This window comes from Sarcophilus harrisii, chromosome 2 (assembly GCF_902635505.1).
Source record: "Sarcophilus harrisii chromosome 2, mSarHar1.11, whole genome shotgun sequence".
Classification (NCBI taxonomy): Eukaryota; Metazoa; Chordata; class Mammalia; order Dasyuromorphia; family Dasyuridae; genus Sarcophilus; species Sarcophilus harrisii.
Genome location: NC_045427.1, coordinates 49,230,664 through 49,246,855, shown reverse-complemented (window position 1 = coordinate 49,246,855; position 16,192 = coordinate 49,230,664). Strand labels below are relative to the sequence as shown.

Sequence of the window (16,192 nt, the reverse complement as noted above, 5' to 3'; positions counted from 1 at the left end):
ACCATATCCCTACAAGGCCGGGTCCCTTTCCTGTTTCTCTTGGTCTCCTTCCTGCTCTCCATGCCTTCTCTTACATGTGGCACTCACATCATCCTTGGCTAGACACTGAGAGATAGAATACGCCCCTCTTCACTTAAGAGAACTTTTCACAATCTTCACATCTAAGCTTAGACTTTATCTTCTACATAAGATTTCTCTTCATTCCCCAAGCCCTTATTGTGAGTGCTCTCCCAAACTAGCTTGGATTTATTTCCAGTCCATAAATATCAATCAATCAATCAATAAACATTTATTAAGCATCTACTATATGCCAGACACTGGGCTAAGAGCTCTCAAGGAGCCCCCAGTCTTATGTAGGGAAATTAGCATACAAAAATGGGGGATCTAAACAGCATCTACCTAGAGGATCATTTGAGATAATAATTGTTAAGTACTTAGTACTTTTGGGGCTTAATAAATAGTTACTTCCCTCCTACAGACTTCCATATATTTGTTGTGTCCCCTGACAGAATGATCATTTCATTTTTTGTATTTGTATCCCCAGCACCAAGCACGGAGCCTGGCACACAGTAGGTGCTTAATTGAACAATGGACTGATGAGTACTTTTGCAGTAACTTTTGAATATGATGGTTCGTAGAGATCCATCCCTGGAACAAACTGCTGGGACAGCTGGGCCTTGGTGGCCCCAAGCACTTTCCCCTGCTTACACTTGACTGCCTTCCTGGCTCTCTCCCTCCTCAACTCAGCAGCACAGAGCCCCAGCTCTCTTCCCCACTTGGTTCAGAGCCCAGCTGTTCCAGGGCCTGTCTCTGACTGGTCCCCCCACGCCAGGCCTTCCCCATGGGCACAGTTGTGGGCATTGTCTCTTCCCTGTTAGACGTGAGCTGCTTGAGCACAGCTGTTGGTTTGTCTTGATTTCTACCCCTAGCACTTTGTACGGTACCTGCCAATTATTAAGTGCCCAATAAATGCTTGCTGATCTGCCGACCTTGTAGCTCCAAATCCATGGAGCTTCTTCGGATGCTGCCCTGTTCATCTTAGCATGGAAGAACACATTTCCTATGGAATGCTAGAAAGTCCCTCTATTGGAAGCAACTAAAGAAAAGACTGTAGAATTGGAAGAAGTTGGAAAATAGTCGGGATCGTGCTGACATTATCAGAGCCAGGTAATCAGAGAACCACTTGACTTCCAGATGTGCTCTAAACTTCTACTTTTAGGAAGCTCAATGTCAGTAATTATAATGTTTCACTGAAGTCATCACTAGAAAAAAGATTCCTGTGAAAATCTTTATAGGTAACACATCACTAATAGGAGCTCTCCCTTCTTGGAGTTCTGATGGTGTTCAGAGAAACACCTGTTTGGATGCCATTGGAGGGCTTTTTGCTGGACTAGCTGCTCTCTGGGTATCTCCTTCCTCTGAGACTTGATGTTTCTATCAGCTCAAAATGGTTCTTCCCATAATATCTAAATTCCTATTATAGTGAGTGGAACCTTTACTGTTCAATCAAAAGAAACTTTTCCTTCAAATGAAAGAACAGAACAGGGAATTTGGGAGGAAAAGGTTAGTTAATATTAATTTACCATGCAATGAAAGCAGGAGAAAACACTGTATTTATATAGAATTAATCCTCAATCATTAATACCAACCTTGTACTCTCATGGAATCCCCCAAAGATGATTAATTGTCTCTTCCACGGTACCATTCGATGTCCACTCCGGCCTGAAGGCCCTCCTGTTGCCCTGAAATGCAATGATCAGAAAGGATGAGCTCATTTAGGAATTTTTGACTGTCAAATTTTTAATATAAATTACTGTATGGGTGTCTTATTTTTATATCATTTCCCCATTTTCTCTGAAATTCTTTGAGCTCTAACATGACACAATGACGAAAAAGCTGTTACTTCTGATACATGTCGGCTGTGTGACCTGGAACAAGTCACTTAACCTTGGGGAGCCAGATGACGCAGTGAATAAAGTGCTAAGCCTGGAGTCAGATAGAGCTGAATAGATAGAGTCAGAGAGATCCAAGACCTACGTTTACAGACCCTTATCCTAGGCAACCCTTTTAAGATTCTCAATTTCTGCAAAGAAGGAACAACTTTACATAGTTCCAGCCTTTCTGAGTCTCAGCTTTCCTATTTGTAAAATGGGTATACTACTAGTACTTTACAGGAATGGTATCATGGATAGGGAGTTGAGCCTGGAGTCACAGGAAGGTCTCCAAGGACATTGGAGTCTTTGACTTGAAGACCAAGATTGCCTTAAACATTTAAAGAAGCATAATCCTGAGCAAGTTATTTAACTTCTCTTAGCTGAATAAATTGTGGTATATGAAAATTATGGAATATTACTGTTCTGTAAGAAATGACCAACAGGATGATTTCAGAAAGGCCTGAGAGACTTATATTCTAACTGAAGCTGAGTGAAATGAGCAGGACCAGGAGATCAATATATACTTCAACAATAATACAGATGATGACCAGTTCTGATGGATCAGGCCATCCTCAGCAACAAGATCAACAAATCATTTCTAATGGAGCAGTAAATGAACTGAACCAGCTATACCTAGAAAAAGAACTCTGGGGGATGACTAAAACCATTACATTGAATTCTCAAATCCTATATTTATGCACACCTGCATTTTGATTTCCTGACAAGCTAATTGTACAATAATTCAGGAGTCTGATTCTGTTTGTACAGCAAAAATGTTTTAGTCATGTATACTTATTATGTATCTAAGTTATATTTAATATATTTAACATCTACTGGTCTTCCTGCCATTTAGGAGGTGGGGTAAGAGGTAAAAATTGGAACATAGAGGTTTGGCAATTGTTAATGCTTAAAGTTACCATGTATATATCCGTAAATAAAAGGCTATTAAATTAAAAAAAAAAAAATAACTTCCTTAGGCCCAGCTTCCTTATCTGTTAAATTGGGGGGGGGGGGAGGGGAGAGGGAAGAAGGGCAGACTTAATGGACTCTAAGGTCCCTTCCAATTCTAAATCTATGGAACTATGAATTTAAAGTTCCTTAGAAACATCTATTATTGCATATTCACACATCTTTTACAACTCCCTAATTCAATATCATGAAAATATTTTTTTGTCCTCAAAAAATTGGAAATAAAGGGTGCTTCATGGACTGTGAAATGGTTGAACAATGTGTAGCAAAGAGCAAAAGAGCTTTTTAAAAGAATGAGAATGAATGCACCACATAAAAGCAGATAAACTCACACTGAGGGACAACAGGAGGTGTCAGTCCTAGAAAACGGTAACAGGACTTTGGAGAAGGGAGAGGAAGAGGCAGAACTGGACAGCAGCAAAGCATGACCTAAGTTCTGGGATACAGCCTTCTTTGTCCTGGACAACCTATCTGGGCTATTGGGGGTCCCCTTCTGTCACTAGTGAGTTTCTCCAGAGAGAGGGGGGGGAGCGCTTCTACTTCAAGCAGGAGCCCAGACTGGCCAACTTCCTGATTTTCTGGACTTGGATACCACATGCCCCCAACCCCCTCACCACTTCCCAACTCCCCTTTATATGCTGTCTTTTTCTACTTGTAAGTTCATAAAGAGCAGGAACTGTCTTTCTTTTTTGCTTCTATTTGTACCACCTGCTCAGCACAGTTCCAGATACATAGTAAGTGCTTAATAAATGTTTATTCCTGTTAGTTTTATTTAATTCTTTGTTGTGAGGGAGGGTTCTATGGGAAAGGGAAGAGAAAGCTATACATCAGGAAATGATTGTTATAAAACAAAAGTTACCAATACGCTTTTTTAAAAGCTCTGAACACTGTTGAAAAATACAGGTATTATTTAACATTTACATTGAAACGTGTCTTTCAAATTTAATTTTCCTTTAAATTTGTTGAGAACTTTTAATTCTTTTCTTCATAGTCTTTCTCTCTGATTTATCTATTTCTGAAAGACAAGTATTAAAATCATCTATAAATATAATCTTGTTCCTTTTTTGCATTCTCCTGAGCTTTTCCAATAAATATTTAGATGTTATTTATGTGTTATTTAATACTATGCTCAGGTTCACACTACCAGTATGTGTCAGAAGTACACAAATCTGATTTGTTGAATATATTTAATATCTCACTTGTCATCTTTAGGCATAATGTAGCTTCCTTGTTTATCTTTCTTTGACATTGCTAACTTCCTACTACTGCTTTATCCAAAAGCGTGATTTTTAATCACACTTTTAAAAATCACACGAAGCACAATACATTTTGTTCCAACCCCACATTGCAATTCTTTGTGTGTCTTTATGGTTTAGTGTTTCTTGTCTAGTTCCACAGCAATCTGTTAATATTTATTTTTCAATTTAGTACTTTTTCCAAAAAATCTTACTTTAATTGGCTTTTATTTTATTTTATTAAATTTACTTATTCTATACTGATCTGTTCTCTTGCCAAAATTCATCCCCTCCCACCTCCTTCTACCTATGTGTTTTGATTATTACTATTTTTTATCTCTTTTTTTTCTTTTACCTCCAAAGAATTCTTCCAATTCTCTTCCCCCCACAATCAACCCATCTCTTAGTTCAACTAATTTTCTAAGAAATGCAAATTTAATTAATTCCTTTTCTTAGGTCTTTTCCCATCTAGGTTACTCTAGGATATCATCTACAAGGGATGACTTTTGCACATTAAAAAAATATATATATATATATGATATTCATGTAAGAAAATTCTTAGAAGAAAAATGCCTTGTGTTTTACTCTTGGATATAGCTCAGCTAAGAGTGATTATTTATTGGTATCCTTCCTCATCTCTTTGTCTAAAGTAATTTCTTTTGTGAAGTTCTATTTCAAGAAATATTAATTCATGAAGAAAGGAGTATGAGGAGTTAGAAACAGTTCTGGATTAAGAATCAAAAGCATCAGACTTAATTTATACTATTCGATTTATCACCCATACCTACTAGGTGGGCCAGAGTTCCCTGATGGACTTCAGCTCCTGGAGACCCAGAATCCTCCTTACCCACTAGTCTTGACCAAATAAGGTATGGGACATGATAAAGAGATGTATATCCCCTGTCCAGGGAACAGAGTCCTTTTAAGTAACCCTTCAACTCAGATGTAATCTAGTATGGCCAAGGTCTCAAAGCACCTTCTACCTTCCAGAGAAATGTATTTTGAGCTCCCAGAAAGAACTTTATTTTGATTTCTGTTTCCCCAAAGGTCTTGTCCCCAAATACTAAACTTCTGCCTCTCCCTTTCCCTCTCCTTAACCTCATTCTGAAGCAAAACAAGAGATTAAAAAGATGTTAATAAAGACGTTAATAAATTCTCTTGCCCAGCTTAGGAAGTAGATGACATACTAAGCCCCAGCTCATCCTTTCTCTCTGGAGTCTCTCTTGCCTAAGGGAAGGCCATGGCTCACAAGAATACATTTGGTGCTCAAGTATTTTGCCTCATTTGAAAAGTCTTGATCCATGCAGTCCCATTCCAACGATATTAAACAAATGCTAGACTATGTGTTCTGAACCAAGAAATATTGATTCTACATTCAACTCTTTCTTACCAATTTTTTGAAGTAAATCCTGAAAGTGCTTTGTTCTTTCCATGGCCCACATGTAAGATGAGAATTGTGAGGGGAAAAACCCAGCTTAGTTAAGACCCAGAAAAGGATTTAATTATTTGCCTGTGTAGTGAGAATTCAGTAGATGGAAAAGACTTTTTAATGCATTTTTTAAAATATAGAAAAAAATTAGAAAAAATTGAAATAATGAGATTGTTATTATTGATTATACAAAATTAAATATATTTATATGTAATTACACTGAAACCAGTTGTAGCTTTTTATAAAAGAAGTCCTGCCATGGAGGCATGTAAAGAATGAGTTTAGGGGTAGTGAGGTGGCACAGTGGATAGAGCACCAGCCCTGAAGTCAGGAGGACCTGAGTTCAAATCTAGCCTCAGACATTTAACACTTCCTAGCTGTGTGACCCTGGGCAAGTCACGTAACCCTCATTGCCTCAGCAAAAAACAAAACAAACAAAACAAAACAAAAAAACAGTTTATTACTTAGTCTTTTCTTGCTATATGGATGTCTTTCATAAGTTTACTTTAGTTGATGAATTTCCAATCCAAATGTCTTGATGCTACAAAATGATTACGTTAAATTATTCTCCTTTTGGCTGAGAGATCATCTTTTTTTCAATGAAAGACTTCTGGATGCTCAGACTTGTAGGATAATATTTTGAGGTTCAAAGATTATTTTATTTGCTTTCTGGAATATCATATTATTTTTCCTGTAAGATCTTATGAAAGAAATATAGTCTTAGACAAGTGAGACTATTTTTCCTTGAAATCTTAAGGATTTCATTCAAACTTCTGGTAAGATGTTTAATGCTGAAGCTCTGGTGCTTTCAACATAAGTAGGTTTATTAAACTTGGGTTTCTAATTTTTTTTTTTAATAATGAATTCTATCAAGTTGTACTTTGACTGTCTTCTAATACTTCTGGACAATTTTCTAATAAGAGTTCCTGAAGGAGAGAATTTGAAACTCAAAATCTGGAAAAAAGAATGTTTTAAAATGATTTTTACATGGATTTGGGAGAAAATAAACATTAAATTTTTAAAACGTTTCTAAGTACAGTAATTAAGTTTTTTCTTTCTCACGTTCTTCTTGAAGAATATTAACTCCTAAATTAACTCTGTGCATTCTAATTTCAAAATCATTTGCTTTCTATTGTAAAGATAGTCCAAGTGTCCTCCCAATTTTGTTTTTTTATTTCTTCTGACAATCAATTTTTTCACTTTCTGCATTTTTTACTTCCAAATCAGCCATAACCTTTCAGAGTACTTACTGTAGGAGAGTATACTACTCTAACTCAACTATTCTCTTGTTTGTCTTCCTGATTTCTTCGTTTAAGATGCTAATTTCTATTCATACTTTTCCTTTATCTTAGTGCTCTTCTCAAACATTTTGGAGGTTGCTGAAGTGTTCTGTCATAATTCTTGAGGATTTTGCAATAGGTAGAGTAGTACTTTACCTCTTCTTTGTGGATTTAAGATCATTTTTTCTTACTCTCTAGCACTTGTGCATTAAGGCTCTTTCTGATGCTGCTTCATTCTTTTTTTCTCATTCTTTCTAGTGACAAGCTCTTTCTTATTCTTACTCCACTTCTTGCTATTCTGAGGGGATGAAACTGACATCAAACAATTGGCTTCTGAATTGGTCATCTTGTTGCCAAGTCCCATAATGGCTCATTATTTTTTTAAATTAAAGTTTTTTATTTACAAAACATATGCAAGGGTAATTTCTCAACACTGACCCTTGCTAAACCTTCTGTTCCAAATTTTTCCCTTCTTTCCCCCAACCCCTTCCCTACATGGCAGGTAGTCCAATACACAATGGCTCATTATTATTCAAATTTAGTTAGTAACAGAATAAGAGAATTTGAGAGCTGGGTCATCAGTGTTAATCAAGACAATCCTACACACCAAGAGAATACCAAATATAACATGCCCAACAAGTGATATCTAGTCTTTGCTTGAACATCTCCAAGAAAGAGAAAGTCATTACCTCATTCCCCTTCTGGATGGCTCCAATTGTTGGATATTAAGATGTTAAGATTAACGATTCCTCTTTGTAAGATCCCCCACTTGACCCCACTGGGCCAAAACAGAAGACAAATTTCTCCTGCAGGCAACAATCCTTGACAGCACTTCCCTCTTATCTAAAACAACGACCATGTCTGACTACATCGGACCCTCATCTACCACCAACTCAAGGCTTTTCACCGTTCTATTTGCTCTTCTGGAGTCTTCTGGAGACTCCATTTAACCAATGTTCTTCTTAAATTAGGCAAAGTTAAACATGATAAAGAAAGCTGGTGTGATAAGGACAGGAAACAGGGGGAAAGACTATCATATTTCTATTCCTGGAAGCTAGGCTTTTTGTTTGTTTGTTTGTTTTTGGGTATCACATCACATTGGTTGCTAAACTAGTAAATGAGGGGGATGCTAGAAAAGATGGAGAGATGGCTTAGACAATAATGCTCTCAGGTGCATGTTCAAAGAATCCCTGTTATTGTGGCAGTGGGTCACCCAGATAACTCTTCTGAATTGCTGCCCTCATCTTAGACATGTGAAACTGATTCTTTTTGTATCCAAGTACAAGACTTTACATTGATCCTTACTGGATTTAATCTATTAAATTTAGCCGAATCCTCTAGCCTTATCCCAACTTTGTGACATTTGCAAATCTGATGACTGACCAGACAAGTCCATGATGAAAAAGAGCTTGGGCCAAGGACATATCCTTCCATTGAGGACCTACTGCCACACTGAAAGTGATCCGTTAATAACAGGGATTCTTTGAACATGCACCTGAGAGCATTATTGTCTAGGCCATTTCTCCATCTTTTCTAGCATCCTCCTCATCTACTAGTTTAGTAACTATAAGGAGATTAATTTGGCATGATGTGTTCTTGATGTAGCCATCTATCTTTCTGTTATCAACCCTCTGCATGGATGCCAAAGATCCATTCTAGACTCTTCCACAGAAGAAAAGTCAAGTTCAATGGTCCATAGTTTACAAACTTTATTCTGTTCCCTTTTTTGAAAATTGGGACATGCACCCTTTTTGAATTTTGTGGTCCCTCTCCTGTTTTAAAAGAGCTCAGCAATGACATCTTCCAGCTCTTTCAGGACTCAAGATTGTAGATTATGTAAGGAAGTCTTCTTGAATTCATAAAGGACACCCTAGTATTCTCTGTCTTCTTTCTTATTTACTTACTTATTTTCTCCTCCTTCCCCCCACTCCCTCCCCTAGATGGCAGATAGTTAAATACATGTTAAATGTTTAAAAAAAAATGTTATGTATTATCTATAGAGTTATCTTGCTGCAGAAGAAAAATCAGATCAAGGAAGGAAAAAAAACTGTTAAAGAATGCAAAATACCAGCGAACAACAACAGAGAGTGAGAATGCTGTGTTGTGTTCCACACTTAGTTCCCACAGTCCTCTCTCTGGGTGTAGATGGCTCTCTTCGTCACTAAACAAATGGAAATGGTCTGGATCATCTCATTGTTGAAGAGAGCCATGTCCATCAGAATCGATCGTCAGATAGTCTTGTTGCCCTGTATAATGATCTCCTGGTTGTGCTCATTTCACTTAGCATCTGTTCATGTAGGTCTCTTCAGGCCTCTCAATCATTCTTCTAGTCATTTCTTACAGAACAATAATATTCCATAATACTCATATACCATAACTTATTCAACCATTCTCCAATTGATGGGCATTCACTCAGTTTCCAGTTTCTTACCACTACAAAATTGCCACAAACATCAAATTATATTTTAAAATTATATATATGTATATATACATGATGTTTAAAATGTGACTTATAGCAGGAAATTTGGAGCAAATAACACTAATAATTTATTCTTTTATAAGGGAACCATGTGAAAAATTCAGATTAGATGACAACCCCTAGGAAATCATTATTATTAATGTTTTGGGTTTTTTTTCCTCTCACTAATAAACCCTATTTGCTATCTTTACAGCAAAGGCTATATTTTATATTTATTTCTTCTTTCCTCAGCTTCTCTCAAAATTGGGTCCTGAAACAAAATCATGTTTTCAAATCAAATGTCTCAAAGGTCAGGCTCTAAGTTTTCTAAGTCTTCTAGCTTTTCCTTCCAAAGCTAATCTTAATCCTTTTCCAGATGAAGAGGCAAAGGTGTGCAAACCAATATACTTCCTATATTTACTTTTTTTTCCTCCAAAGACATACTGAAAAAAACTTTTAACAATTTACATTTAATGAATGTAAGATATGACAGAAATGCCTGTTAAAGTATGCTGAGACAGACATCTCATCAAAGACGAGCATCATAAACCTAGTGAGCAATCAACGAATAGTAAAAAACTATTATGATTAATACCATAATATCATAATAATTTTTGTTGTCTAAAAGTTAATCTAAAAAATGTATAGACTATAAAATTATAAACTGTCTTTTTAAAAAAGATATTTTATTTAATTGGTACAGCTGGTTTATGATATAAGAATACCTGGAGAGAAGACCAGGGTGTGGGGAATAATAAGCTGTCATTCCAAAAGTTCTCACATAGCAGAAATGTGAAAACTTGTTCAAAGAATAGAGAAATAAAGATCTCTTTTATTTTTTCAATTTGGACTCTTGATCATTTCACATTTTATTTAATGTATTTATTGAGAAACGTTTTTAATTTCACAGTATGGCTCACTCTCATATTTAGAGAACCATTAGGAGACAAAATTCTCAAAGATACCTCGCTTTCTGCTTTATGAAAGCAGCAGTCCACATCTGGAGTATTTAATTTCTTTTTCAGGTTGTGAAGTGGCACAGGTCCAGGATTCAGTAGACTACTGTCGCTTATGAAATTCTCATATATTCTGTCACCATTTATATCTCAGTGGTGTAACAAAAGGAAAGCTTGGCAGTATATCTATTCCTTTTTCAATTATCTAGCCTTTAAGATTTTTGAGAAGCTGAAATTGGAAATTAGAAGAATAGAATAACAATGGTTATTTATACTATTAATAATTCTATTAGTTATACCTTATATGTGATCAACTATGTTGAAAAACAAAGATCAAAAAGAGATCTTGAAAAGCTTTCTTCCTTCAATTAGCACTACCTAGTTATTCAAAGCAAAGAATACTGTGGTTCAATATTCCTCATTTTCCACCTAAATGACTGAATATCACTCAACATAAAGAATCAAGTTACAGATGCAGATGGGGAAACAGAAATGCACCAAAACAAAAAAGTCCCTAAATAAAATTTAATTCTCATTAATTGAGAGAATTCTATCAGTATCAATTAGTTATATTTGATGCTACTTTTTATTCTAGAAAATTCTTTCAATTTCCTAAACACAGTCTCACATTTATTTTTATACTCCAGATGATGAAAACTATCTATCCATTGATAGTAGTAGGCTGGCCACTAGGTGACCATGGCAACCATAAAAAAAAATTCACTATGACTGCTTCAGAATGGAGAAAGAAAGGGAGGGAGGGATTAACTGACATCCATCATCACTGACCTTACTAGAAATGGAAATATGAAACACAGAAGCTGAAAAGAGGCATGAAGGAGTCATCAGAAATCATAAAATCAAAGAACCTCAAAGAACATCCAGTCCAATTCTCTCATTTTATAGATGAGGAAACAGGCTCAGGAAAGTTAACTGAATTGCCCTACTTGGCTGTAATCTTGAGACAAGTCAGGTGCTCTGACTCCAAAGATGGTAATCTTTCCATTGTACAAACTTGCTTTCTGAATGGATATCACTAAATATCCATTGGCAACAAGAAAAATAACTTCATGCAACCCTTGGCTACCATCTAAGCTTGCCTTCAGCACAGGAACGAGAACCACCATACAGACACCAAAATGGGGCAGAGGATGAAGTAAGAGAGATATCTGACATAGAAACTGACAAGTTCCTTGAAACCAAATCAGAGAAACTTCAATCTGCAACGATTTCCATGAGGGAGGTGTGTAGACTGGGTAAACACACCCACAATATGGTTTCTCCACAATGAACAGAAATGAAAACTTAACACTGCAAAATTAAATTGACCGAGCTTGTCTCAAAGGGAAATTACAAGAAGGCCATTTGTACCGTAGCACCACTGGTTATCGGGGTAGACTATCATACAATATTAGCCTTTCTGGATTTGTAAAGATGCTTTTGCTGAACTTTTATTTTTCCTCTTCTTTATACTGTGAAATGTAAGTGATAAAAAAACAAAGATAACCACAAAAACATATTTTTAAAATATGGTTCAAAATTATGAAATTAAAAGAGTTTCCTGACTTTTACAACAGGCTCTTATGTCTGTTAGTATGTGTATGAAATGAATACTTTTTTCAAAAAGAATTATGTGAGGTACTAGACATCACAAAAACTGAAAACAAAAAAGAAAACAAGTGGTTGCTAACCCCAGAGTCATGTGAGAGTATACACATGTAACACTGTGTATAATTCAATTACTTATGATTAGAGGGAAGACCAAAATGACAAATGTAGTAATAATGATTAAATTTTTCATCGGTTTTTCAACTACATTATCAAATTAAGAGGACATTTATAGCTTTGCTGACAAACTTTGTATTTATTTTATATTTACACTGACTTAATGTTTAAATCCATTGATTTAATGAGTAGAAGGGAATACAAGAAAAATAATCTGGGGGCTCATATAAAACCAACTTTCTCCATACCTTTTATTCACTCAATGCTTATTCATAAATGAATAAAAGATTAAATTTTCTGTTTAAGTTTCATAGTTAAAATATCTAGAAATTGAGGGGTTTGGTTAAGTAAAATTTATTTGCTGAATTTAAAACTTGGTCTTTTTGGTACCAAAAGAAGGCAATGCCATGTTTGTATAATAGATGAAATTTATTTCTCTGAAGACTTTTGTTGTAATTACTAATATTTATCAAAGTGTGAACTTTATTGTCATTTTTAAAAATCGACTAAAGAATCACCACAAAGCAAAGTGTAATGACTCCAGCCAGCCCTGAATCATAAGTCCAACCTCAGGTATTTATTAACTATGTGACTTACCCACATATAGTCAGCTATACAACTAGAAGAAGGATTAGACTTGGCCCGGATGGCACCAGAGAGAACAGAACTAAGTGCAATAAACAGAAGGTACAGAGGGACAGATTTAGGTTCAATATTTAAAAAAAAAAAAACAAAAAAAAAACTTCTCAATGACTAAAGCTGCATCAAAGAAGCAGAAAGTATCTTGAGTTCTCCCTCATTGGAGATTTTCAAGTGAAGGATGGATGACATTTTGTTAGAGATTTTTTACAGAGGAATTATAAAGAAGCTACTGATTCTGAAAAACTGGAAATGGATGAAAGTAAACATTGAATTGGATTTCTTTGAAAAGTAAAACAAAAATTATGAGAAGACCAAAAACTTAAAATTAGCAACAAACATTTGCTCTCTGAAGTGAATAAACAAGACAGTGCAAAGTTACACTTGTTTTTTGAATACAAGATCATTTACAAAACAGGAGGAAAATGTGAACAGCACAAGCAGCTGACTACCATCTCAACTCCCTATCACCACCACCATCACCACCACCACCACCAAAACAAAAAACAAAAAACCCACCAAAGGAAGGAGAAATGAATCTTTGAAAACCTTGGCCTGAGACCCAGTCAGATGAGGGTATCTATCGACATTAAAATATACAACTATAACAAACAGATACGAAATGAATTTCTATAATAATCTATTATCATCACAGATGAGAATACCGCCATTACATGCTCTTATCACTTCATACCTGGACCATGATAAGAGCTGCTGGTGAGTCTGTTTGCCTCAAGTCTCTCCCCACTCCAGTGCGTCCTTCATTCAGCCACCACATCCTCCTCTACTCAATAAACAACAGGCTTCCTATTGCTTCCAGGAGGGCCGATTTTGAAAACCTCCTGTTTGGCATTCAAAACTTTTCATAACTTAACCTGCCCCTTCCTTCCTAGTTAGCTCCCCAACACCAACTCTGTAATCCAATGGCCCTGGTCTCCTGGCAATTCCACAAACTTCCCATCTTGGCCCTAGACATTTTCCTTGCCTGTCGTCAGCAAGGCCTCCTGGCTCTCTTCAAGTCCCAATCAAAATCCCATTCTCGCCAGGAAGTCTTTCCCCTAATTCAAGCCCCTTTCCACTCTATCCTGCTTTTTTTTGGTACGTGTGTGTTTGCTTGTTGCCTCCTCCGTTAGACTGTGAGCTTGTTGAGAGCCTTGCTTTGTATCCCCAGGCTTAGCCCAGGGCCTGGCACAGACTGAATCGCTGCTGGTCCTTCATTCTCAGAGGTCCGACGAGGTCACAGACTAATGACTTGATGTGATGTCACCTGCCTCATTCTTTCTTCCCATTGCCAAAGTCTGGATGCCCATGACCATCCTGCATGCCTGCCCCAGCCCTCAGCACTCCCAGTGCTGCCTTTATGGTGTAGGGACAAACTGCTCTTGGCCGTCCGCCCATCCCACCATGTTCTTGAGGGAGACACCCCTCTAACTCACCGCCCGGGTTGTGGGCCATCAGTTACCCTCAAGTTAAAGTATTCAATAAATATCTATTGACTAAGAAAAGGGGACAAGAGATTCAAGGTTGAAATACAGCATGCATGGAACAGGTTATAGCATATATTATAGAGCATTCAAGCATAGCATATTTATAGAGCATTCAAGATTTATAGTTCAATGATCATATATTAATCTCAACTACAGGATCCTAGTTTCAAAAGAGGGAAAAAAAATAGGACAGAATAGGTCTGGAATTACATGAAAGAACAAAAGGAAGAAGGTCACAGTGAGGATTAAGAAATGGTTTAGAAATACAAAAGATAGTGAGAAGAAAAGATTAGGATCATATAGGAGGAAAAAACAATCATCATAACAAATTTCTCTGATGATCTTGGGCATGCAAAATGTAGAAATAACCAGCAGATATATGTGTCATGTGTGTATATATTTACACGTGTACATATAAAATACACACAAACATATATACACATACATATATGTCCCCAAACCCTTAACCAATAATCAAAAGATACGAACAGTTCTTAGAGATGCAAACTATTAGCAACTATTTAGAAAAAAGCTTCAAATGACTTGTACTAAGGAAAATGCAAATCAAAACAACCCTGAAGTTTCCTGTTACATCCTGCACTTATAAAAATGACAAAATACAGGAATAATATCTGTTAGAAGGGCTGTGGGTGGGTGAGCACATTAGTTCATTTCTGGTTGAGTATAACTGTTTTGGAAATAAATCTGGAATCAAACAAATAAAGGGACTAAAAAATCCATACATGTCGATCCAGAAATTCAATTACTATAGCCCAATGATAAAAAGAAAGTCCCTATAGACACCAAAATAATTATGGAAGTCATTTTATGACAACAAAACCTTAGAAACCAAGTAGATGCCCATCAATTGGGGAACGACTAAATAAATTGTGATACATGAATATAACTGAATACTAATTGTGCTGTGAGAAATGACAAATGTGATGACTGCAGAGACATGTAAAGATGTACATGAATTAATTCAGAGCTAAGTAAGTAAAGCCAAGAAATATACAATGACTACAACAATGTAAATAGAAAGAAACATCACCCAAAAAAGTGAAAAATGAGTATTTCAAAATTATGGCTCAAAGAAACGGATGTGAGAAGCTACCCTACCTGACCTTTTGCAGAGGTGGAAGTCCACAAAAGACATGCACTGCATACATTTTAAGACTTTTTCAAAATACCAATCAGTTATATATTAAAAAAAAGAAAACACACACTTATTTGCTATGTGAGAAGGCTCTCTGGCAGGAGGGAAATGTACTAGGGAAAATTATAGTGACTTATAAAGACACCAATAATAACATTAAAAAAAAAAATCTTTGATGATCTTTTCCATTTTTCTCCTGTTAGCTCCTTCTATTTTATTTCAAATGCTTTCAGAATAATTTTGCTCAGTTGGATTTTTTGACAGGTTTTCTTTAAATTGGTTTTATTCACCCATACTTTTCACCACTTTGTGAAATGATACTCTTCATTATCATGTGTCTTGGTAAGATATTCTCAATGAGTTTATCTTCTTGTAGTACCATTTTTCTCTGCTTGGCAAGCAGATCAAGTATATGCTTGACTAAGGCGTCTTTGAGATTCTTTTGGTATCTTTGTTACAGTTATTTATCTACCTTTCATTATCAATTCCTTATTTAGTTTAGGATTATGTCGTTTTTACTGAATGCTATCTGACATTTGAGCTAATAAGACAATAGTTTGAACAAATGCAGACAGCGACAGCCAATTCAGGGTTAACTTCCACATCAGTCTTTTTTTCATGTCAAATTATAATTAATTTCAGGTTTTTTTTTATAGTAAAGTAATTACTGGGTATTCCGATGTTCAGTGTCTCTAGCATCTTCTCATAGAAAGCACTTATTATGTAAAGATGTAAAACACTTCAGTATCATCTATAGGATTTCAGCCTTTCATTTCTTTTCTCTTAGTTGTGCTACCTATTTTAATATGCTATCTTTAAAAATGCTCAATTATTGTGTTTTATTATCATACTTTAATATACTATAGAACAAAGCTTACATCACTCATTTCCCAAATCACAAAATCCAAGTTACCCTAGGGGCAA

The 16,192-nt window shown here is 35.9% G+C and overlaps 1 protein-coding gene across 3 annotated transcripts in view; it reads right to left on the bottom strand.

The window, feature by feature from the left end:
* The window catches only part of KLHDC4 (kelch domain containing 4), a 91,586-nt gene that overhangs the window by 35,360 nt on the left and 40,034 nt on the right, over window positions 1–16,192 (bottom strand). For all 3 annotated transcript variants that reach the window (XM_031950165.1, XM_031950167.1, XM_031950166.1), the window contains one exon: window positions 1,650–1,742. In XM_031950165.1, coding sequence (XP_031806025.1) covers window positions 1,650–1,742 — 93 coding nt within the window. The remainder of the gene's footprint in view (window positions 1–1,649; window positions 1,743–16,192) is intronic.